Source organism: Emydura macquarii, unplaced genomic scaffold (assembly GCF_026122565.2).
Source record: "Emydura macquarii macquarii isolate MOO-44397 ecotype Brisbane River unplaced genomic scaffold, CSIRO-AGI_Emac_v2 contig_3671, whole genome shotgun sequence".
Lineage (NCBI taxonomy): Eukaryota > Metazoa > Chordata > Testudines > Chelidae > Emydura > Emydura macquarii.
In genome coordinates, this window is record NW_027133808.1 from 5,827,952 (window position 1) to 5,854,000 (window position 26,049).

The 26,049-nt window shown below is 38.2% G+C and overlaps 2 protein-coding genes across 10 annotated transcripts in view; one reads left to right on the forward strand and one right to left on the reverse strand.

Moving 5' to 3' along the window:
* The window catches only part of GGACT (gamma-glutamylamine cyclotransferase), a 35,767-nt gene extending 20,025 nt beyond the window's left edge, over window positions 1-15,742 (forward strand). For 2 of the 4 annotated variants that reach the window (XM_067536825.1, XM_067536826.1), the window contains exon 2: window positions 6,877-7,966. In XM_067536825.1, the coding sequence (XP_067392926.1) occupies window positions 6,894-7,364 (471 nt within the window). In that variant the 5' untranslated portion in view covers window positions 6,877-6,893 and the 3' untranslated portion in view covers window positions 7,365-7,966. Of the gene's footprint in view, window positions 1-6,876; window positions 7,967-11,817 lie in introns of those variants that run through there. The other 2 variants (XR_010917771.1, XR_010917770.1) reach the window with 2 other exon arrangements.
* The window catches only part of PCCA (propionyl-CoA carboxylase subunit alpha), a 415,109-nt gene continuing 399,176 nt past the window's right edge, over window positions 10,117-26,049 (reverse strand). For 3 of the 6 annotated variants that reach the window (XM_067536820.1, XM_067536821.1, XM_067536822.1), the window contains 2 exons: window positions 13,438-13,515; window positions 10,122-11,171 (listed from right to left, as the gene is read on the reverse strand). In XM_067536820.1, coding sequence (XP_067392921.1) covers window positions 11,103-11,171; window positions 13,438-13,515 — 147 coding nt within the window. In that variant the 3' untranslated portion in view covers window positions 10,122-11,102. Of the gene's footprint in view, window positions 11,172-13,437; window positions 13,516-26,049 lie in introns of all 6 variants that reach the window. The other 3 variants (XM_067536817.1, XM_067536823.1, XM_067536816.1) reach the window with 2 other exon arrangements.

Consider the following 26,049-nt stretch of genomic DNA (forward strand, 5'->3'; position numbering starts at 1 on the left):
TTCCAGACATACTCAACACACTTGCTTTGTTCCAAGAGCTGAGATGCTAACAATTCTATACAATAACTGGAAACATTTTGGGTAATGATATGTAAACTCATGTGCAGACCTGGCTGCAAAAATTCTGTTCCAGGTTTTAAAATGCCTGTATTCTGCCTTTAGAGGAGTTGGCACTTACTTCGAAGCAATGTGGGATGTGTGGCATGCTCTGCTGCATGCAAATACACATAGGAGCATTTGTGTCTGCACTGGGAACAAGGAAAGTGTGGTGCTCTGTGCAAAGTTCTTTTCTGTCTTTAATACTTGATTTGGCTTTAAACCCACTCAACCCTTTTTCCTGCTGAAAATAAAACAATGCCCAGGCACTTACGCCTTTATGGCAGATACATCTCTATATAAAACTGAAGCCTGATATACTGTAGATTCTGAGCCGATTACTCTGGCAGGTTTATATAGCAGGATCACAAGATGGACATTTCTTTTGTTTGGTGACCTTCACTGAAGATCATCCATACACTTTCATATTTGTTCATACACTGTTAACTTGGGGGGGGGGAGTTCATGTTTTATAGTATCTGAAAAAATATTGCACTGTTTCTGAATGTGACAAAAATGTTTCAGATTATTACAACACTGGTAATGAATTAATGCTAGGAACTTTCACAACGTTGTGATTCCTGACAATTAGAGGGGACATTGTGGCTATGGTTGCTAGTTGTAAATATCTTCAAGATAGTAGTGCTTAGGTTTAGATATGCTATAATATCTAATGCTGGAGCGAAAAGGAATCTGTAAACTAGGTTAGTGCAGTGTTATAGGTACTCCCCAGTAGTATCCAACATGGCATTAGTTACTATAATGCTGTTGTTTGTTTTCACAAACCAGCACTTCATAGTTTGAAAGAACGACTGCTGAGAGGAGACCATAACCTCTTGATTTCAAAGGAACCATCATTTCACTGGTGCCTCTGTGGTTAATGTAAGAAAGGTGTTTTGCCATAAACTTTTCTGAGGTATTCAGTGAGGTTGGAAAGGGGTCGGCCCAAGCAGGAAGCCCTTGTCTGTGCTATAAAGAAAATAGCAAGTAACAAAATGAAAGCATCAAAGAACCAACAGGATGCAGTCCCAAGAGTCCTTTCTGGCATGTTGGTCCTTCTTGAAAGTTAGCATTGAGTGAAGAGTGACCTTAAAACTCATTTCATTCAAACAGCCTGAGCTCAAGTTTAAAGTTCAAGGCATTTTGTTTTTTCACCTGTTTCCTACAGTTTTAAGAAACTTCTGAAGAATTAATGTGTAACTATATCTGGTCACTGAGCCAACACTAAGAATTTTTCTCAAGGGAAAATAATGTTACTGTATAAAGGGAGAGAAATGGATACTTTTCTTAGTTGCAAGAAAATATTTCAACAAAGTAAAACCAAACCGCTGTTAGCATGATCCTTAACATCCATGGTGCTGCCGCGCTAGCACACTCTCTTTTTAAAATCCCTAGCAGGATGCAGTAATTGTCTGAATAATCATGGAAAGGATGTTTATTATGGGATTTACAGTTGGGCAAGTGAGGCAGTGGTCTTGTTTTAGAGACAACCTTGGAACAAAGAGTCTAATTGTGACAGTTTAGTCTAATCTGCAATTACAGGTTGACTAAGCCAATGTTTAGCAATAGGTCTGGCCATCACTTTCACATAGTGTTTGAATAGTTAGGCAGTAAGGTGGGGAAGTACTAAACAGAGACTCAGTCATTAGACAGGTTTATAAGTGAATACAGTATTTAAACCTTGTTACTGCTAATGTTCAGCTCCAACCCTGTTTGTTTTCTAGCATTGTTTATAGCTGGCTTATACTCTAACCCCATTACAGTTTTAAATTCATGATCCTAAAACCCAGTTACTTTAACTTCTAGTTTTTTAAGTCTAGTCCTGACAAAATGACTAGTGATAGGTTGTATCAACAGTTTGACAGGCTGTCACTCATAGTTAAAAGAAATAGTTTGAAGAGATGACATACAGATTTCACTCACATTTTCCCATGTCATTAAATTTTAATGACTGTAGTATGAATATTTCATGAAAGTACTTTTGAATGGGTTTGTTTTGCCCAGGAAGCTAGTGTACATTACAGGGTCTGATTTTCTGTAGGGTAGGGTAGTAAAGGTATGAAACTGGATTACCTGAAGAGGCACCTTTTTTTGTTTTCACTGTTGAATATTCAGTCTAAGGGTTTAGCATACAACTGTTTTTAGAGTGTGGTTTGTCAGTTTGTTAAAATTCCTAAAATTAAATACTGTTCTTTAGTCTCTTGCCACAAGGTGTCTAAAAATGTATTTAAATCAGACAAAATATAAATATAATAAATTATGCTAATCATTTGTAACTGTTTCTGTGATGCAGTGACAAGGTGACCAGATAGCAAGTGTGAAAAATTGGCACCTATACGGGGGTAATAGGTACCTATATAAGAAAAAGCTCCGAATAGCGGGACATGTCCCTATAAAAGGGGACATCTGGTCACCTTATGCAGTGAGCAACAAACAGGGTGGGAGAATGGATTTATTGTTTATTATGCAGCGAATTGTATAACTTGTACTTATAGGAAACTACATTCAGCAACTATCTTCATCAAGTTCACATGTTCTCTGCTCTTCTTGTTGGATTGTGGGGAATTTTTTTTTTTAACAAAAGTAAAATCCAGTTTGGCCAGGATTAATGATTAATTTTAAAGTGAATTTACCTGCAAGGCAGGTCAGCCCTTGTTGCACTGGACAGATATGTTACATTTAGATACTGTATGTTGAGGGACTGTGATTGAAACTTCCATTTCCTAGTTCATTTATCCGTATTGCATGGTGAATTCGCTCTTTTAAACATGTTGTCACAAACTGGAACTTTGAACAGAAATCAAAATGGGAAATGTAAGCCATTCTGGGACTACACTAGATGCACCTATTGATTTTTAAATAGACTAAAATGAAATGATATTAAACATCCAAGTACACTTTGATTGATAGAAGAAAAAGTGGTGTGTATATTTCTCATTTCAAGTAGTTTTAACAGTCCTCCCACTAGAAACTTTTTCAAAGAGTAGTTTCAGATGTACAGTAGGGAAAATCGTTTGTTTAATGGGAAATGAAGCATATCTTTTTCTTACAGATGCACCATTTACTATTGAGCTTTGTGTGTGCATTTTAGTTTCCCCTTTTATATTTTAACTTATTAACTCTGACAAGTAACCTCTTGGTTGTGAACAATTTAATTCACAATTCATTTTTCTGATTCAAAGTGAACACGAGTGCCCTAATCCCCTAATGGGAATTAATTGCATGTTTCAGTGCTTAACTCTGATCCTTTCTCAATCCCCACTGGGACAAGTTTCTTCCTGAAGGATCTGTGTTTGTTATTCAAAACACAGTCTGAAAGGTAATGATTTTTCTTATAAAAGGAAGCCAGAACAACTGAATATTAATGTTCTTTTTATTGTGAGGGAATGAGCTGTATCCCAAAACTCATTTGATGTCATGAATGGTTAATTATACTGAACTAAATTATACTGTATTTTCACAAAATACAGAGCAAATCAGTGTGATCTTTTTCCCCCAAGTGGGGGAGGGTAGGAGTTTGTGTGTGTATGTGTGTTTTGTTTTGGGCAAACAATATGGTATTGTGGAAGTAGTGATTTTTTCCCCCTCACTGACGTAAAAACATCATGGCAGTGGTCAAAAGGGCTGCTGGCCATTTTAGATGAAAAGTCCAGTAGACGAATAATGTGCCCTTCCGAATAATCCAGCTCTACCTCATCTGCCATAAATATTTAAAGCTCAGTAATAAGAAGAATTAGCAGAAAACATGTTAATTTAATTTTGTTTTTCAAGGTTTTCTTACTATTTGAGTTTTGTTTAATAAACCTCTTTCAAAAAGGAGTGTGAGGCTCTCCTCTGTGTCTGGCAATTAGCTGCCAGACTGCTGTGTTGGGTAAAAATGAGACAGTCTCAAGGCAGCTTAGTGACTGATGGTGAAATTTGGAAGAGCATCAAACAGTTCGAAACTGCTTTTGTTACACACACACACGAAATGGGGGAGGAGGGGCTAGTCTGAAAGATAGCCAAGGAACACTGAAGCTACTTGTAGCAAGGTGCTGTGGCCTTCCTCGGACCCTGGGTCTGCGGAAGGGTTGCGATGCCCCTGCTGGGCTGAACAGGGCCCTACAAGCCATACTGCCTGGCAACAGAGGGGCGGAGCCAAGGCAGGAGTGGGGAACTATAAAAGACCGGCCTAGCAGCTCAGTAGGGAGGAAGTTGCTGCTGCAGGCACACGTGTCTTCCCGGAGGCTATGGCCTAGGCCTGACCCAGACTCAGTGGCTGTGGGGAGCAACTGTCCCACCGAGCGGAGCATCCAAAACCTGCCTGGATTGGCAGGCCCGAGTGACTGGAGGGGGCTGCTGGGCCCTAGTAGGTGGAACAAGCTATCCGAGACTCCTGGATGGGAAATACCCACTGAGGCCGGCCTTGACCTGGAGGAGCTGCCTAACGCTGGGGACCCCCGAGAGCTGACTAAACCCTGTGGACTGGAGGAACCCCTGGGACTCTCTGACCTGGAGGAGCTGCCCTCTGCTGATGACGCAAAGGAGTTCCCAGACCTGCCACTGGTTGATGGTGAGGGACTTGTGGGACTGCCACTTGCCTCCTATCCCAGCGACCCAGGCGACTGCTTCCTGCAGTTACTCAGGGACAGGGTGGGAGGAAGTGGCCCAGGGGCAGCCAACTAGCAAGCGGCTGAGTCAGAGGCTAAACCCCATCAGCATGTTGCGGCTGGAGCCCTGCTGACTCAGTGGCAAAGCCATTTGCCACTGATAAGGCCCTGGGCTGGGATGCAGTAGAGTTGGGTGGGCCTGCGCTCCCCTCCCCCAACCACCCCAGGAGGGAGTGCTATCCTCTGCATTTGGGAGACAGAGGATCCTGAGCTCTATTTTACTAGCCCCATCTGTGGGAAGGCTGGGGGGGCCATAGACTGCTTTGCCTGCCCTGCCTGAGGGCCAGGGGCACCAGACCATTTGGTAGCCCAGCCTGCCAGGGACTGGGGCTAAAGACTTGTAAACAGACACTGTTTATTCCCCTAAACGAAGGCGCTGTGGCCTTCCTCAGAGCCTGCGCCCGAGGAAGGGTCGCAACACCCCAGCCAGACCGTGCCACTGGCCTACACTACTTTTTTAATACCTTTTCATAAAATCATCCCTTAACTCCTACAGACTGTTATACTCAAAAATAAAACCAAGTGAAAATTTATTCAGTCTGTGTTCAGTTTGGACTGGCCTAAGAAAGGTAATATGAGTCAAGGTTATCGTGCATTGGCTGAACTGCGTTTGGGAAGGGCTTGAACACCACACACTGTACGTACCTGCTACAGAAGCTGAAGTCAGGCCGCTTCACTTTCACGAGCACTGAAATTCATGTTTTTTTCTCCAAACAATGGGTGTAAATCATACCATTTGTACTGTTCACTCTTTTTTTTTTTTTTTTTTAAAAGGACTTCTGCTGTAGCTGTTTGTGAGAACACAGTCTTCTGGTACTTTCCATTCTGTAAATTGGTTGTCATTTAATTGTTGTTACAAGCATCCCAGAGCACTTTTTTTCTAAATGTATGAGTCCACCAGGTCCTTAGCAGTGACTCATTTGTGATCTAATTTTTCCCTGCATTTCCCCCACAAATCTGGTATTCTTCTTATTTTCACTGTTTGAATTCACAAATGCTGACTCACAAAGCTTAGGTTACAGACTATTCTTTTAGCACATTACATGAAACAACCCCATGTCATGCTATGCTTTTGCCACTACACGTTTGATGTGCCGCACTTTGAGACATTTCCTCCTGTTGCTGAGCCTAATGGCACACGTTTGTAAAATCCTCTCAAAGTCACTGGTGCTTCTCATCCTGTTTCCTAAGGCCAGAGCTCAGGCCGTATATTGAGGTTACTGCTTCTATAAATATTTTCAAGGATCTGCTCTTGCTTTAATGGTGGGACCAAACCTACAGCATCATATGGGAGAAAAAAGCCTTATGGTCATCCCCTCATCTAAATGCCGTCAGACAACATAGCCTGATATGTGTTCAAACACTTGGATTTTGCTTTTACTTTACTAACGCTATGCCACTGTATTACTGTGTGACAACCAGTTATGCAAACAGTCATTGTGAAACGTATCGCTTCTGTTGTAGAGCAGAAATAATGCTATAGAAATAAGGATGCTTAAATGTGGTGTGAGGGTAGCCACACATTTTTTTCTGCAGTTGATGTGGAAAGCACTCAAGTGGCCATGACTCAGTCATCTCTATCACTACCCCCAGTAAATCAAATGCTATCTTAAATCATCCTGCACCCAACCCTCTAAAAATGTAACTGCTACTGTATTGTACATGAACATAACTGAAGGATTTCCATGTTGTTTTTGATATAGCACATGGAAATTGTAACTCAGTTGTTTTAGTAGCTGAAATGACTCCGAGTGTTGCTTTGGGTTTGTCAGTAAGCCTCACACCTCAGTAACATTAGCACTGCAGTAGCAAAGGTCATGAACTCATGTGAAAGAAAGAACAAAGAAATGATATAATTTCATTACTGTTCAGAAATAAATTTGGTCATTGTTGTAGTGAAAAAATAGGCATTAATCTGATTACAAGAAAGAAAATTAAAAGCTAAATAGAATTTTCCCCACAGAGACTTTAGATGCTGCTGCAATTTGTATGTTTTAAGGGGAATTGTAAGAAAATTCCCTTGCTCAGTTATATGTCGAAATAGTTGTCTGTACATGTACCCTTAGTGCACATTGTACACTGAATTTTCAACTTCATATAATTATTAGTAATACTTATTTTTGTCTTTCAGTTTCTTCTGTAGGTAGAATGGCCCATGTCTTTGTGTATGGAACCCTCAAAAAAGGCCAGCCCAACTACCAACACATGATAAATAGTATCAATGGGACAGCAAAATTCCAAGGCAGGGGACGCACCGTGGAGAAATACCCTTTGGTGGTTGCAGGAAAATATAACATTCCTTTTTTGCTGAACATCCCAGGAACAGGACACCATGTGACTGGAGAGATTTATTTTGTTGATGACCAGATGCTGCAATTCCTTGATGAATTTGAAGGTTGCCCAGACATGTATCAACGTACTCCAGTGAGAATTGAAGTAGTAGAGTGGGCAGGTAAAAGCAGTGCACCTGAAGAGAGGCCAGCTGTTAACAGCATTATGGAATGCTTTGTGTACAGCACAACTACCTACCACCCCCAGTGGATAAATCTCCCTTACTCTGACAATTACGATTCCTTTGGGAAACATGGTCTTTATGTGCTACGTGAAAATAGAGATTAAAAATGGAAGATAACACAATGTATTTTAAGAAAATGCACTACACATGTTGATCACAATCCTCTCTCAAGTAAATCTATAATACTTTTATTGAAACAAGACCTTTTGTAACCTTTCCAACCGCAAAATAATTTATTCGAACACCATTACCATAGAGATATAGACTGACACCATGCCTGACAAAATTTTACTTTCCCTTAGCCAAGATGAATAATTGTTCTTGATTGGTGAGTACAATGCTGTGTTTTGTTTTTTTTAGTAAAATCAAGATAAAAGGGCAGCTGAGTAGGAGGATTTTTCACCGTAATTGGTAAAATTTCATGTCAGTTTTGTAAGACTGGTTAAACAGTAATGCTACTGCAACAGCAGATAATGAAATGTGGCTGATTTTCAGTACATTGGAAAAACAGCTCAGATTACTGCATGACAACTGTCAGCAAACGTTTCAAAAGAAAACAACTACATCAATGTCAAGTGCTGTAAGAAAAAAAAAATGATAGAAAAAGTAGTAAAGAGAATTAGAGACTGAAAATAGAATAATCTCACTGTGTGGCGTAGCAAACTGAGCTTTAATAGACAAAATTCAGAAAACTTGATTGTAATAACTTTTGTAAGATCCACTGGGCTTGTATTAGGATAAAATCTTGAGAATGCATAGGAGTTAAATTTAAAATCATGTTTTATTTTGTCCCACTAGATCATACCAGCACTTTTGATGCCATTACAGTCTGAGTAAATCTGTGCTTAGGGACTTTTAAAAAAGCCGCCCAATACCTTATAACAGATAGGAGCTGTTATGAGCTATTGTATCAGTAATTACTTTGCTAATAGTTTCTAGGAAATCTTTAATGCAAAAATCACAACTCTATGAAAACTGAACTGCTTTTTCTAAGCAAAAACCTTTATTTTTAAAATACCCAAAGGCCTTGAAACATTTAGTTTGTTAAAAAACGATTTAGTTCCTCTTTTTTTCCTTTTGCTGCTTGAAACCTAGTAGGTCCTCTACTTTGCATGTATCATTCACAGAGCAAATGTTACATGAATTATACAAATCTATAAAAGTGGGGAGGATGCATGTGTGTGAAATGTAGAATATCCCCACTGCAAGGAACCTCATTGAAAATGTAACATCAAGGCTATCCAACTTGCGCTCCACCGCCAATATCCCACTGAGGACAATGGGAGAGTTGCACACCGATCAAGGGAAAAATAACTCAATTTTTAATTGTAACATTGTTGCATGCAGCATCACTTGGGAAAATTATACAAGGTACTTCTAAATAGGCCACTGAGAGAGAGGGCTTTTATTTCAGGTTGTCTGACACAGATCTACACTGAGGCTTGGTCTACACTTACCTCGGCGATTTGGTGGCAGTCGACAGAAGTTACGCAAAGTATGCAAAACTTGCATAACTCCCGTCGACTTCTGTGCTTCTCTTCTGCGTGCCGTCTTCATTGCACTGCGCTGATGGGAACTGCGTTTCCGTCGACGCAGCACTACGCCACTTGAGCTAGTGGTTTTAGTACTTCGACTTCTCAATCGACTGAGCAGATCTTCACTGACCACTCAGTCGATCCAGATAAATTGATCTGACAGTGGTGACTTTGCCACCGTCAGTGTAGACATAGCCTCATAGCCTCAGTCATACTTAAAAGGTTTTTTCAAAACTGTAAGGGCTGAAAACATTTTTTACCAGAAATCTGAAGATTCTCATGGGGGTTTCTTGCTCAATATATAAAGCAGGCTGGGAACTTTATCATACAGTGCTCTAAAACTAGGATACTGGAATGGATACACTGTAGAATATTGAATTAAAGGATAGTGATGCTTGACAAAGTAAAGTGGTTTGAGAATAGGATGAAGGGTAAAATTTTCAAAATCATTTAAGTGACTTAGGTTCCTCTTTCTGTGGCTTTGGGCAAATCACTCAGGGCTTGAGGTAAAAGGAACTCAGAAATCAAGGAAGTACTCTCTACCAGAATATCTCCAGTTTGGCCATGTGGTCTAATAACTGAGTGGAAATAGCCCACTAGTGAGGCTCTAACTACACTTTCACCCTGAAATGAAAATACCTCTTGGATCAAACATTTCAAGAAAAGTGGGCCTTTGGGGAAAATCTCCAACTGAAAATGTAAGGTACCTTAATCCTATTGACTAAGTCATTTAAATGATTTTGAAAATTTTACCTTTCATCCATTTTATGGAAGGGCCCCTGGCATGCTGGCTAGGTGGATGAGATCTTCCTAGTAATTATTATGGTTAACTACTAAAGACACCATGAGAGAAACTGGTGGCATTTTTACCAAAACAAAAAACCTCTAATCCCCTCTTAGGGACTTATTCTTGGGTAGCAGTACAGTCCAGAGCAGGGTTGATGACAGAATTAGGCCCATGGGATTAAACACTTGGATTGAGAATGCAACAACCAGGTTTGTGGGAGCTGCACACAGCAGGCATAGAGTTTAATGCATTCTTGTAACCGTGTGGAGGAAGGAGGGGAGAGAAATCTCTGCAGAACTACCTAGACAGCTTCATGGCAGATTGTGGGACCTGTTTACTGTCAGAGTGATCTCTGCTGTTCAAGAGAGCAGGGATGCTGCTGGTAAAAGGTCAGTAGCCACTATCTACAGTGGTATGTTTGGAATAGAGTATAATTTCTTCAGAATCCTGACTAAAACTAAACAAAGATCCAACTCCCAATGATAATTCAAAGTAGTTTCAGATGATGTACAACTTTCTTTGCTTCTGGTTATTTGTAGTGACTAAAGTAATGCAATTCTTGTGCTTGTAAAGCTGCAGTATACATTATCATTTGGTAATAATGTTCAGTAAGCACTCGATCACACTGCCTTTAGCCCTTTAGTACAAGATAATCACAAATCTGAAGCAAATACTCTTTTCATTTCAAATAAATTGAAAATGTTCTACACAAAATTCACTTGAATACCACCTCATCTGGCCTGATGCTCTAGAGGTAATGGGGAGAAATGTGGGGTTCTTCACCAGGCATCACAGTTCTGTCAGCATTGTAAGAACCTGAAAAGATTACTGGAGACATATATAAATTCATTTTTTAGCAGTTCGGGATGTAGACTTGCTTCTCTTCCTTTATAGCATCGACCAATGACAGAAAGTGTCTATACATCTGCAAATTGGAAAATGTGGAACAAGTCTACACCACCAAGACAAAAAAATGCAGCAAATGTTCTACATCTAGAGGCTTCAAATTCTAAGGAATTCTACCAGTTACAATGCATTTGAGCAGAAATCAAGCACTAAGTAGTTATTGTATAGGGAAAATTGCTCTGTTGGCTCACTGATTACTCTTTCATTTTTACTAACTATTTTGTACAATGAGGCTCATGCATGATTTGAAATTACAGTGGCTGAAGTTGAATGTTATCTACTTTAATATATATATATATATTTACAGAGGCTTTTAGTTAAGCAGAAATGTTCAATTTTTATTGATTTGTATTTGATACTGAAAATCAGAGGAGAATTACAAATCTTATATGTACAAATATTTATAGAAATAAAAGTCAGATCCATTGGCAGTCTTAATATCTGTCTGCTGGATAGAGAATGTCACTCTTGCCCACTTATGCAATAAATAAGACTGTATAAAATTTGCTGCACATGAATGTGTGTTTTACACATTCCTCTATTATTTTTATTTTACATTATGGATGGAAATAAAGAGTTAATTGAACTGTATGACGACTGGAAGGAAGCAGGTTTCATTCGAGTTCCACGAGCAGATCTCCTTCCCCAACAGTCTCACCAGCTTTACAGTGCACAGCTTTCACCTACAGTGTGAAGGTGGAAATTATTATTAAATCTTCCCTGAAAACATGGCTTTGAGTTCTTTAGCTTGCACCACTTATATTAAAGCATATGCCAAAACATACAGTACATACACAGAATAAATGATGGATTGCCAAGTCAGTAATACTACTGTAATAATACCTAACACATTATCAGTAGATCTCAAAGTGCTTCATTATCTTAAGGTGATGTTTTATGCTAGACACCCCCACAACCTTAACTCTACCACAGAGAGATGTCAGGAACAACTCAGAACATCACTGTCTCTTAACACTTCCTTTAAAAAAAAAAGTGCCATAAGTAAAAATAAAAAGGTTAAAAAGTCAAGGAATCATAGTTGTCAAATAAATGCAATTGTATATTTAAGTTGATTCTCATGTTCACAAAGTCATAGTTCCCTGAATGTTTTTTATTTTACTTATTTTTACCAGTCCTACATACCCAGTATATGGGATTGCAGAGTATAGAGGATGCTTTATTTCAATATGGGGAGCTCAACATGTAGTAGTAGTTGAAGACCCTACACTGACAAGAACACGATGGCATTTTTTTAAAACAGATTTTTATTTCTAAATCGGTTTTCTTCAGTTTTAAAAGTAGATAAAACCAAACCATTACTTGTTTTAGCAGGTAAGAATATAAAAGCAGGTCTTAGATGTGGAAGAAAATTCAGAGGAAAAAAAGGAGACTGAACATCTTCCAGCTGAAGACAATGGAATTGAACTGCATGAACTACATTCAAATGGACAAAACCTAGTCGAGCACCAACACTATCAAAACACGCCATCTCCACAAAGGCGTCAAGTTGCATTTGCTGTGGGAACCATAACTCTGAATTTTAGAATGTTTGACCATGTCTTTTTCCGCATTAGAATATTATTTATATTCATCTAATAGCTTTAATAAACTGACTTAGTAAAACAGTCTATTCACATCCCACTTTTTTATTTTTCTCAAATTACATTATATTATAAAATGGAGACTTCTAATAGCAAAATGATGCTGTGGGGGTATACAAGGAGACCACTTAGAGCTTATACCGTACTTAAATCCTACTTTAAAGGTATAAGAGGGACATAAATGACATATAGGGCCATTGTACAGGCCAAATTTTACCCATATGCAGGAGGTAAGGGCATCTGGACATAGGGAATAGAAGATTATTACTAGCAGGAGGTGGGCAGGGAGGAAGCTCAGAGATTGTTTCACATTGTGACCCCCATAGCCAATCAGAGCGAAGGCAAGGGTGTGAACATGTAAAGATTAATTTAAACTAAGAAAGACGGACAATAGGGTTTATGTAACAACCGCAATTTGAGAAATGGTTTAAAAAATGAGTAAATAAATGAGAATTAAGGGGAAACAAATAAGTAAAGATCAAGACTAAAACTACAAATATTAAAAATGAAAAGTAATAAATATAGAAGAAAAATAAGCAAGCTGTTATAGCAAAATAATTAATACCAAGAGGTTAATAATCAAGGGACAACGTTACAGTAATAGGCAAACAGGAAAGAATGAGAAAACAGTTCATGCTGCTCTCTTCTCTTGCCTGTATTTTGTTTACCTCCATCTGGAACTGCTAGTATCACAGTGCATGAAGTTAAGCATGTATGTGTTTGCAGGACTGAGGTCTTAGATTATTTACTATTTGCAGCCAGGATCTGTCGTAATGTATGTCCGTAAAGAGCTTAGAACAATTCTGGACCCTACACGTTTAACCACCTCATCAAAAAATGCTCGTTCTCACTCCTATGTTACTTTTTTTAAAGCAATAGTCTCTTCTACGGTAAATGCTGTTCATCTACACTACTGAAGTATTTGCCATACCTTGTTCCAAGTAGCAAGACAATGTGAAATTACTTGCATTTAATTGCAAAAAAACCTTACATCTTTTAACTGCTCTATGGACTTTGGAGAACTGGCTGCAACATCTTCAATACAGTCTGAATGGCTCTATCTTACGGAACAAATCATTTTGAAGAACACATTTACATTTATTTTTTGCAGCCTGTAAAACCACTTCATACTGTGTATTCTAAGACTTGTAACTATTTAACAGCTTTCCAGGCAGATGTAAACGTTAAAAATTAAAGGCACCTCATTTTGAAAGATCTAGAAAAGGAAGAACAGTTGCACTTCTACTACTTTAACTACCACAACCCTCCTCTCTCTTATTATTGTTTTTGTAAATTCTGTCCAATTTGACAAGTTACATGCAATTTAAAAAGATGAGACAAAGCATACCTTGCCACTTTTAGCAGCGATCAGACTGTTCTGCATTTTCATAGCTTCAATTACACAAATCTCCTGTCCTTCTGAGACCTGGTAAAATTAAAGCAATACAAAAATGAGGATAGAAGACTTTAAAAAGCTCTAAACTTACACCATCTTTCTGCAGAATAAAATGATTAATGTCACACAGAAGTCCACAAAAAGTGTGTCATGTCATGGTTACCTTTAGCTAATCAAAATTAAAACAAAAAGAATCAATTATGTAGTGGGGGAAGAAAAGAGAAACCGAAAGTGATCCTCTCCAATCCCACATTTGCAACTTGAACTTTCCAAACTCACACTTTACAACAGCCATCACACTCGGCCATCAATAAAGGCCAGAACAAAATTTAATTTGTGTGGTTTTTGACTGTGGAGCCACTGCTGTACTTCCCTGGCTCAGATCCATATGGATACTAATCCTGATTCAGGAGCCAATAAGTTTCTTGGCACTAGTCCTATGGAGCACAGACAAGGGCCTTTGACAATACCCAGCTGACTAGTGCAGAGCAAGGCGGCACATATTTGCACATGTCATTATATGGATGGTAGCTGATGACTTTGGACTTCTTAGAGGGAAACACCAATTTTTATCTGAGGGCTCTTGGAGGCAAAAGGACAATTTTCACCACAGCTGATGTGTCTTAAAGGGAAACAAGTTTCCTCTTTCTGCTTATTTGCACTCTGCTAACAGACATATGCAAGCTCAAGGTCATAAGCAACCCACTGTGTAGCTCTACTTCTGGGCCAACTATGGCCAGGAGTCAGATTCTCTCTTCAGTACCTTTGACTATGCTGCACAAAGAAAATAAACCACTTGAGGTTTTTATCCTTGTTATGCAGATTACCCGTTTATGGGGAGTAAAAGGGGGGAACAATGTGGTCCAAATTCATCCCTGGCACAATCCACAGACTACAAGAATTGTTTTGGAAACCCTGTGATGATGATTATTGGAGATGGCAGTCAACAGATTTACACTTTGGATGAAGCTCCAGTAGTCATGCCTTTGACAGTGATGCCGTGTTGGGCACGTTGCTTGTCTCACCTGGTATATATCCTAGGACCAGTTAGTGAGGGTGTACCATCCAACAGACAGGTAGGAGGGCAGCCAGCAAAGAGACCATATATATGAATACATTTTGAGTGTCAAACTTTTCTTATGAAATTATGTATTCAAGGTATGCATCTCCTCTTGGCTGGAATTAACTGTATTTTTAAACAATGGCTACAAAGCATCAACTCATCCCATGCTGAAACAGACAGGATCCTGAGGCAAGTCAGAGAGAGATTCATTATTTCTAGACTAAAAGAAACTTCTGCACTCTCTCTGACAGACTTGACTTAGCAGTATTGGATTTTTGGAATAAGAGCACATAATATTTGCTTTAAGAACCCTCTAACTAGTGTGCTAAACAATGAATATGAAACATTGCAAATACAGAAATTCCATCATGAGAGTCAGGTGACCAGTTTAAGTCTTTAACGCCCTGAGATTCTACATATGGTATCAAACACTTGTTGTTTATTACCAGTTATTTCTTCTCTATTCCATCTCTATCTAACTTTTGTCGTCCACTCTCCCTATCTAGTCTTTTTCTAGCAGTTCTCTCTGCTTCCTACTCCTCCTCTTTATTATTCCCTTCCTCTGCTCTAGACCTTCCAGCCAATTCTAGAGTTATTAGTGAATTTATTAGGGTTGTGGAAGCTATTAACATATACTTTAGTTTAAAAAAAACCAACAACAACAACAACAAAACTAGTCGTGATTTTGGTAAGTTACTCATGGAAGATTTCGTGGGAGTACAAACGAGAAATCAAAACCAAACCCACCCACATTACAGTTTAGTTATAGTTGAGACACCAACCTACTAAGGAAAGAAAATTCAGATATTTAAGACCATTACACAACTGCACTCTTAGAAACGTACTGCAATCAGTGACTGTGAACTAGGCTCCAGGAATTCATAAATGCTAATCCCAGCTCTGCTACTGACTCACAGTGTGACCATGAGCAAATCGCTTAGGCCACAATTTTCAAACCTGAGTTCTCAAAGTTAGACATCTAAATCAGTGAAGTCAGTGAGAGCTGTGGCTACTTGAGCTCTGAAAATCTGGACATTTAGGGGCCTGAATCTGGATTTGGTGCCTAACTGCAGGCACACAAGCTGTCCCGAACCCTACACGATTCAGTTTCCCAGTCTGCAAAATGGATCACTTGGTCAAATAGTCTGCACATTAATCAGTTAATGTTTACGCACATCTTTAAAAATGTATATATAAATGCTAAGTAGAGTTGTTTCTGTGCACCTCAGGTACTGCAGTGCAAATGGATGGAAATGAGTGAGAATCTATGTTCTGAATTTCTTGGCTTCTGTTTTGGTGCCTCAAATTTAATGTAGTATTTTTGTGTTTTGATACAGATATGTGTTAACAGGGATGGCAATAAAAGAATTAGTCTTTATGAAGAAAAAAATCCAACACACAAAGTACCTTAGTCAACATATAGTATTCTTATTCATTTAGAAAGCAGTGCACTTTTGATAGGTACCTGAAGTTAAAATGCTGTGACAGTACTTTGGATAATGTGCAATTTGTTTAAAACTATTCAGGTGAAAATGTCACTTAAGCACAGAAGTTTAATCACTATTCTTACATTAAATCTTTACGATTCCTTTCATTGTCCAATTCTAAAATTAGGCATTTATATCCCTCTATTTTCTTTCACTCTTTTGGGCTTTGTCCAATTTCTTTCATTACATAATTATGTGTCCTTTAGCCTGTCCGTATTATGTAGCCTGTAAATGAAGATCTTAGTGGTGTGTACAATTTCTTCCTTCCTCACTTATTTAAGGATTAATCGGGACTTTTTAAAGCACTATGCTTTTTTTCATATGCTGTTTCTTCTCTATGTATGTTAAACCAATGAAATCCAATTCTCATTCACAATCATCTTCACATTTTAAATTTATAGGGAGGGATCAGTGATGCCCCAAATCTGTCAAAACAAACAAATAAATAAATAAATAAACCCCAAATCCTGATTAGTTTGCACTAGTTCAGATGAATTTGTTCCTTTTCTTAAAAGAAACAAAAACAAAAACTAAAGAGTTTCTTTGTTTTGTTTTAATAGATTTATGCTTTATAAAATCTGCCTTTAAATAGCTTGGCTTAATGTGAATGAATACAAAAATGAACAGATTAGATTTAATTTCTAGAATGCATGTTTAGTGGAACACTGACCATTTCAATGGTTCACTTTTTCAAATTCATTTTTTATTTTTTAAGCAGATTCAAAAATGAAAAGAATTAAAGAGAAGGGGAACCTAATATCCAACTGCTTCTAACAATCCCGATATGAAATTTAGGAATAGCAAATACCATTTTAATTCTTTTTACAATTTAGGGACTTTATGGTCTTGTTTATCCAATCTTTAAGGAAGATTACACACAATAAGTGGAACTGTCTTCAGTGTTTTTCTAACCAAATAATTCATGACGAGGAGTGGAAGTGGAACTTGAAAAGTAGCAGCCTTAAACTATTTTCATTATGCATACAGGAGGAACATAATAAGGATTAATTGTACTCCCAGAGATAGCTCTTTAAAATTCAGAGGTACAATAAGACAACTCACATCTGAGGGCATTACTACTGAGAGATCTTTGTGAGTATAGTACACGTCTCTAAGACTTTTGTGAATCATTTGATAAAGACTTAATGATTGTGACAGGATGTCTTCAATGTTAGGCTTACGAAATGGTCACAAGTCCCACAAGTCTTTTTGATAAACCCAATCAGCACTGATGTATTTCTCCACTCTATGTCTAATTGGTGTAAAGTTTGTAGATCTGAATCTTGTATCTTTCATCCAGCTTACTGCGTCCTCTCCTTTGACATAGGGTCAAGGTTCACATTCGCATCCGATTATCAAAGTGGCACTCATTAAGCAGCAGCCTGCCTTGCACCAAAATGAGTTAGCTTGAAGGAAAACTCAGCCCCATTTACTCAGCAGATTTTAGCATTTTAAGGAGGCCTGAATGTCACACAGTATTGCTACATTTTGAAGAGTTTCAGACATCTCCAGCTGATGATTAATTGTAAGTGATGGGAAATAAAATCCAGTAAAGCCAGCTGCTTGCCATGGTCGGCAAAATTACTATAATGGATATAGGCTGCCAATTTTCCAGTTTTACTGGCAAGTCTTCCAAGTGTAATTAAGGGAAGTTATAAATGATATGGAAATCTATCAAGTCCCATTTATTTTCAGAGGACTCTTTCCCCAGAGACTTTTATCTTCAAGCTTATAGTTTGCTTTGTTGTGCTAATGATTTAAACCACTTCTTATTTTTGATTAAAGCCCCCAATATCCTTCATAAGAAGTTAGATCCACTTCTTTCACAAAAATTTAAAGAAACAGAACCCTTTTTAAGTTGTGTTTGTGAAATAAGCTCGGCTCTCGTTATCTCTGTGGAAACTTAATAGAATGTGCTGCATCTTGGGCATCTACCTTCCTTTTGGATTTCAAACACTGAATGAACTTGAGCTCACAAAGATTTTTTTTGGGGGGGCGAAGTTTACTTTTTTGAATTTCCTTATTTTAAAAAAATTAAGATTATAGAAGCTACCTTTCATGTTAGACATTTAGCAGAAGGTGGTTTTGCTCACTAATGTTGTTTGATTTGGAATAAAAGCATGAAAATGATGTGCAAAGGCCTAAAATTGGAGATGTAAAGGATGACTGCACAGTATTCCATTTCTCAATTTCATCCTTCAGAGCCACAAAATGGGGGTGATACAGTTACTGGATGAGATTTACAGTAACAGCTGTGGTCTTCCCACACAAGGGAGGACCTTCTAATGGGCTACGGTCTGTTTTGAACAGACGGGGAGTAACAAAACAAGGTTCCCTATTAAGGATGAGCAGTAATATTTCTGATAAAGAAAATGAGAGTAGTAGTCAGATTGCTTTTAAGAGACCCAAAATACCCTTGGTGTTGTTAAAATATAGAGCTGTGTTAGAAAGTGCTAACTGATAAATAAATAAAAGACTAAAGGGATGTAAATGCAGGAGATTTTTTTTAAATTGACTCTCTAGCAACTGTAAAAGATGCATAGGAACCAGTGCCAGTGGCATATGGCTTTCTACTGTGCTAAACATTCATACAAAAGACAGGTTCATCAGTCATTGGTGTATCTGGATAAAAAATTAGCTTCTGATGGATGGTATTTAGAGCTTACCGCTGCTCAGACATTACCAAAGAAACACAGGTTTTGAAACCCACATGACATTAGAAACTGCAGACCATGAATACAACACGTGCAAGCACACATAATGTATGCCAGGTTATACAAAATAATAAATAAGCTATTTAAACCCTCTGCCTAAAATTGGGCCCACTGCAAGGAACCCTGGGTCAGTCCTACACAGGCCAATTAATGCACAGCATCTGCTGTATAGAAGCAGTGCATGAAGCATTTCCGAATGATTTCAGCAATTAAAAGAAAACTGTTTCCTGCCTGTTCTGACAGCAACTGTGTTCAATGCAACAGTGAGCACCAAATCATTGTGTGCAGCTGAAAAATTAAGTTTGTTTTTTTTTTTCCAGAGAAGGGGGTGGGCGGATGAAGATTTCTTATGGAACAGGATAGTTCTTTTGTTGTCCTACATTCTGTGTTTTTCTGCCAAATTAGACAGAAGGCTCAGAGGGCTTGCGGGGCCCTCTACAGTATCACCTTCTGGTGCACTGTGGCTCCCTAAAAAGATGGATCAATATCAACCCTGCTGATTTGTCTACAAAAGTGAAAATCCTTCAATTACAATTTTTAATACCATTATATTTAGAACACAGGTGCTTGAAGGCAATACATTTTAAGACTCTTAGATCGGAAGAAATGCCCAGTAACAGCCACAAGCAAAAAGCATCTCTGATTTGCTTAAAAGCGCAGTCAGAATCTGATTTTAATCCTGTGTCCTTTCTGAGACCGAGAGAGAGGCTGGTAAATATCCCTCAATATTCCCATCATTTTCACACTCGCATCCCCACATATTTATATATATTGAGAGCAGACAAGGGGAAACTATGCAATAATGAAGCAACACGCAAGCAACCTTAAAGTTACAAAATATTGTATATACTCTTGCAAAATTCTTACAAACACATACAACTTGTAATCATTATGGTTGCAAGAGCATTATATATGGCACAATAAAGCGGTGTTCCTTTTGTGTACCGAGGTATTAGCAAGTGCTTGAAAATAATGCTCAGTGTTTTTTGTTTTTTTTTTAAACATAGTCCATTTTGGTATCATTGCCCTTCCTTGATATTCTTTCTCTATGACTTGTTGGCATTCTGGCAGCAAGCACTTAAGTAGAAAACAAATCAGGAGGAATTGGGTGAGCAGCAATTGAAATTCCTTGATGTTGTCCAAATCTGTGTAAAATAATTAGTGCAGGTTTTCCCTTCCTTCCAAATCAACTTGGAAACAGAAGCTATAGAGTTGAAAATATAATTAGCAGCAATTAACAGTGCTTGACAGATGATTATTAAACTTTTTATGCCACACTCCTTTAATGAATGAACATAGGTATAGCACATCCCAGATTTTCTGACCTCTGATTAACAGAAGGTCAGTGATGTCCTCCTGACAGCAGTTAGCACTGGTCATTGCACCTCCACTTATCCCAAATACTAGTTTTCCCAAAGATTTCAGAAATGTCTTAAACTTTTTGGGGGAACCTGATGTTGTGCTATATATGTATTTTGGTGGTAGCAGTTATGCTACCCACATACATGGACTTGACAGCCTAAGACAAAGGCCAGTTTCTGTTTTAGACCCAAATATTTTGATTTATCAGTGGATCTTTTAAAAATGCTTATGAATTTGGTAAAAGTCATATGAGATTTCAAAACAAATAAAAAATATCCACCATTATTTTAGAGGTACCTGAACATTTTTTTAGTAAATCCTTCTAATTATTTCTGAATTGTTTCTTATTGTTACAATAAAATTTCACCTTTAATAAAACTCTCTCTGAAACAATCTTCAATCTGTGTGTTTACATAAAGAAATATAAATAAAATTATTAAACACAAATGTATATAGAAGAATGCAATCTTAGGTCAATATAAATATTACATAAAACAACGAACTTTTAACAAGTAATATATTTTGAAATGGTAGACACTTATTAGCATAAATCAGAATATAAAAATCAGTTACTCTAATTATTGCCTTGTGGTCTCAGAATGGTGAGAATATTGGAGTGTTTTTGCTATTTGAATGTTACAGTTTTTCTGAAATTGCAAAAATGGTTTCAGCTTCAGTTTACCAATAATTTTTCTTATAACAAACACAAAGCAACTACAATGAAATGTACAGAATCATAAACGGCAAGTGAGAGTTCTGATCATGTTTGATCAAGTTCATAACTTATATTTTACAGAACTATACAGCTAAGATCCACATTGGGAACACTGCACAGGAAAAAAGGAAAAACTGAACACAGAAAAGAATAATTATACCCACAAACTGGGGACAACCTTTAGTTTATTCAGAACTGGAGTGGAAAATGTATATGGTTTATGAAATATTCTGGTCTATTGAATAACATAATACATTTCTATGTAAAAGGTATAAATTAAATAATGAATCACATTCCTTCTGTTTTCCATTTTGGTTACTTCCCCAGCTAGCATAATTATCATTATGGGCATACAGTAAAAAAAAAAAAAAAAATACTTTATTTAGATTTTTGGAGCTGAATTGCAAATCAGGTTTGAAACTACAAGTGAAGTGGTGAAAAGCAACAGGTAACATAAAAAACCCAATCTCTTCTTTTACAAGAATTTACAATGTAATGAGGGGTATATGTGCATGGGGGGCAGAAATGTCGAGGTTTTGTGTTTTCACTTGTAAATATTTTAAAGTTAAACCTCTGACTGGACATTCTTGTAATCCACGCAAGCCTTTTTCTAGACTTTTAAAATTTTAAGTTACAGAGCTGAATGCTTTATTATAAAACAAAAGGGAATTTGAAATGAGCTATCTACAACTTAACTGGCAGAGAATTTGAATTCAATTTAAAATAAAATCTCCCAATTCGTTTCTAGCCTAGCAGCATTAAGATGTTTGCAGAATGATTTACTCAACACATCTCACTTTAACAGTTTTAATGATCCTTAGGATTTTATCTTAATTCTGAAATTACTCAAGTCAGTTAAATTCCATAATACATTAATATTTTAGTAGAAAAAAAAAATCACAGTCTGGTGCATTCTCAATTGACAGACTTCTGCTATTCAAGCAGAAGTTGCACATTACAGCCTCACTTTGAAAACCATGGTAGTATTGTTAAATGAGAAATGTCCATTTAAAAAACTAAGAAACCTGTAACAATGATCTTATGACTATAATAATATACAAACAAATAAAATAAAAAATAAATCCATATAGTGACTGGATATTTTATCCACAGTCACTTTTCTTTGTATATACTTGTAGATGCCCAAAGAAAAGAATTAAACTGATTTATCCAACTCCGCAGGCCTTAGCTTACTGAAGAGTGTTTGTCTTAGTAATGCCACATTCCTAGTTACTGCATTTTTAAAAAGTTTGTATTTCAAATACATGCAAAATTGAGGAAGTAAAAGTATTATATTTTCAGAGGGCCAATCTGTAGCATTTTACTGGAGGTTTATGAAGATGGCAATGTACACAATCTGTACCTGGGGGCTAACTGTGCTTCCACAGAAATTAATGCAAGTAGGATCAATCCCTAGTCTATGATTTGGACTGTGTATAACCTCTCCTGTCTCACTTAACACTGCCAATGTCGTGAATCTTGACTACATCAAATGATCTCTTAACAACAGGCTTCATTATCATATGTACTTCTTTATAATAACCCCTTCCACAGAAAATTAAAATGGATGTGCTTTACTAGAGAGACAGTGCTATCATTACAAATAAGATATAAAAGTTAAGGCTAAATTGAAGACTCATCTCCTAAATAATACTATCTTTCTCTCATTCAAGGAGTTTTCAAATTCACAATGCTTTTGTTGTTCACATTACTTTGGTTTTTAACTGTTTCCAGTGACAAGCAAGTGACATGTAATTACATTTCTCAGATAACGTGGGGGAAATGGTTAGGAAAGAAGAAGATAATAATAAAGCTAAAAAATTCACAGAAATCCTACTCCTCTTTGTAGGACAAGTAGCGCTTTCCCCTAGTGGGAACCTAGCAGGGCAGACTTCTGGCCAACAGAAAAAGAATTTCTTGCATGTGCACTACTTTTTTGGCAGAAGTGAAAACTGGTTATCAGACTCGCTGGAGCACAGTCACACAGTCTTCTATCATGCTTCAGCAGCCCAAAGCATTTTTCATAAATAGCAGCCAAGAGAGAACATTATTTTATTGAAAGACAATGTTATAAATCTGACGAAAACTAACAGAGACCATGATTGGCTTCTCATTTGGCTAAGGACGCACTGAGAGAAACTAAAAAACACTATTTGTTTTACCTGGCCAACTAAAGCAGCCTATAACTAAATGGCTGATAATAAAGACAGTTGTAAATGCAGCCATTCAAACAAAGATGATGTACCCCCTCACTAGGAGTTTCTTTTCTATTGTAAAGTTACCTCTGGAGCATGGCTAATGTAGACTAGCTCCCAATGCTATTAAAGTCTCAAATAATCTCTTTGTGAGCACTGTACTGGTGTAGAGATTGTTATATGATCTTCCAATAACATTTAGCATAGCTCACAAGTTAAATCTTGGAAAAACTAACAACAATGTCGTTTTATTCATAATAGCTATAACCTAAATGAAACAAGGAACAGCATCTCATTTCCCCTGGTTTCCAGCGCATTGTTTTCAGACACCATTACAATTTTAACTGGTAAATACAGCTGAAAATACAAAGACGACTTAAATTCTTTAGCCAGCCTGAAAAACAGGGAAAATAAAAACACATTCAAGCAGTGGGACAAAAAGGTTTGTATTTATCAGAGAGCTACAGTTCCCCGTTCATCGTGCCTTGAACAGCTGTAGTGAGTGAACCTAGTTCTGATGGACAGCCAAGACATGTAATCTGAATCACACCATCCCACTGCTTATTCAGTGCAGATAGCTGATACCACCTCAGCTCCTTTTTCAAGTTTTTGACACTAGTCCTGGAAAGGAAGGATTTAAGTTAAATCCTTTCCAATAACGCAAATGTGTTTTTGTAATTAAAGCCACACAATTAGCATTGACAAGCTCAGGTCGACAGAACAGAGATTATGCTGTTCAAGTGCTCTGCCACTCAATGCCTCCAGCAAAAGCGGCAGGAGAGAAGGGAAGAAAAAAATCCCCACACATTATTTAACAACTTGTACTCTATTGCACTGCACCATTTGTGGATTTGTACAGGGAGGTTTTAATTCCTTGGCCATGGCCCCATCCCCCCATGGTTCTATTCCTGCCAGACCACAAAATATTTATCAGAGGCAAGGAAAACATTTTATAACATCTAGCAGAATTAGCTTTTTTAAAATCCATTCCATTTATACTATCAATCAAAAGTGTAAAGTAAAAACATTTCAGTCTTGAAATATTGAACTACCTTGAAAACATTATCTTTCCTCCCAGAAAAACAAATATTTGCTTGGTACCTTACTCACTATGCAACTCTTACCGCCTCTGTATAGAAGCGGAGGGTTTCACGCTCCATATGATGAGATGAATCAGTTGTAAGCAGTCAGTTTTCTAACCAGATTTTAGGCAGATCTCAAGACTAGCTGTTTTGTTAACTATTAACAACTGACCATTTTTATTCTTGACAGATTGCTAATACTTTTCTGTAAACACCCGATTTACTAATAAGCTTTTCTGACAGCTTGCGAGAGAGGCATCAGAGTGCTTCAAGACTCATCCTGCAGACACTGCCACACAAGTCTCTTTACACAAGTGAGTAATCGAGCTCAATTCCATGGACCTATTCCTGTGCACAAAGTTACTCCCCAGGCATAACCGTTTGTTAAGATTCAGTGGTGAAATAGGTTAATTTTAAGTTAATTCAATAGTTTTTAAAAGTGTACATAAAAAAGCAATTACAACAGTCAAGAAATATTCCTACCTCTGCCACATGACAGTGGAATTTTCCTCTCGGTTGCATTTTTACCAAACTGGAATCAATTCAGATTTTGTGTACGCACGCATGCACACACGCATGCAAATTAACATAAGATAATAATATTCAATATATAGAGACCAGTTTTCTCAATCTCTGTACCTGGAGCTTTTACTTCCTCTCTCTTTTTTTCCTATCAACGAGAGAAATATCCATATGTATGCTTTGTAAAAGCAGAGAAAGCAGCATGGAAATGTGTAAACAAATCACTATATGATGCTTCACCCCCATTTTACAGCAAGATTAAGCATGTAGTAATTTTGGGTTCTTATTCAGTTTGTACTCAACTTCTCACTGAAATCAGAATTGTACACTGGAGCTACATCTACATAAACCAACCATGGCAGATGTCTCAAGAGTCCAGGTCAACTGACTCGGGGTCATGGGACTCATGCTGTGGGGCTACAAATAGCAATGTAGATGATCGGGCCCAGGATTGAGCCTGGTCTCTGACACCTGCCTCCCTCACCATGTTTTAGAGCCCAGGCCCCAATTTGAGTGTCTATATTGCTATTCTGAGCCCGGCAGTGCAAGGCCTACAAGCCCAAATCAGTTGACCCAGGCTCTGAAACTTGCTGCTGGTCTTTTTTTCCCTGTATAGATGTACCCTTATATTATACATTCAGGGACCATGATCTTCTATTTGTCCGTAAAGTGTCACATATATATTTATTGGCACTGTCTAAACAATAACAGTACTAAGCACTTTAGACTCAGGCCTGTGTTGCTTAACTCTAATGTCCACTAAGCCAGTATAACACCACTGCCTTCAATGCTGTAAACTGGATGAGATTCAAGTCCCTTCCGAAATATAATGTTATGTAACATGATTGTGCTCGAAGGCGACACAAAACTGAGTAAGGTAAAGCACCTATATGTAACTGTAAACCATCATGTGTGTGTTTTTTGCTAGTTGTGTGTGATGCAGTGAAGAATGGAAACACTCTGAAACAGGCCTGCAGACAGGAATTCCGGGCTTCTCCTCTTCCACCCGCAGCCTCGCCCACAGTCTACCCCAGGCCCTGCCCCCTCCCCCCTGCATCCCTGCCTCCCATCACTTTGGTCCCCCTCCTCTCTTCCATCCTCTCCCTTCCCCCACCTGGCAAGTAACAGCTGCGGGGGTGGAGTGGGGGGGCCGGAGGAGAGGAGGGATGTGGCAAGGGGGCAAGTGAGGAAGGAGAGGAGGGATCACACGGGCAAGAAATGGCAGGGGGCTGAGGAGGGAGGGGGGCGCTGCTGTGGGGAAGTCAAGTGGGGAAAGGAGAGTGTGGAAGAGAGGAGGGGAACCAAGTGGGTAGGTGTGCTGGTGGAGCAGGACAAGGCCGCGAGTGGGGCGGGGACTGTAGGCAGGGGCCGGGGCAGAAGAGGTGGGATGGGAGCAAGCCTCCCCAAGGGGAAGCTTTCACCTC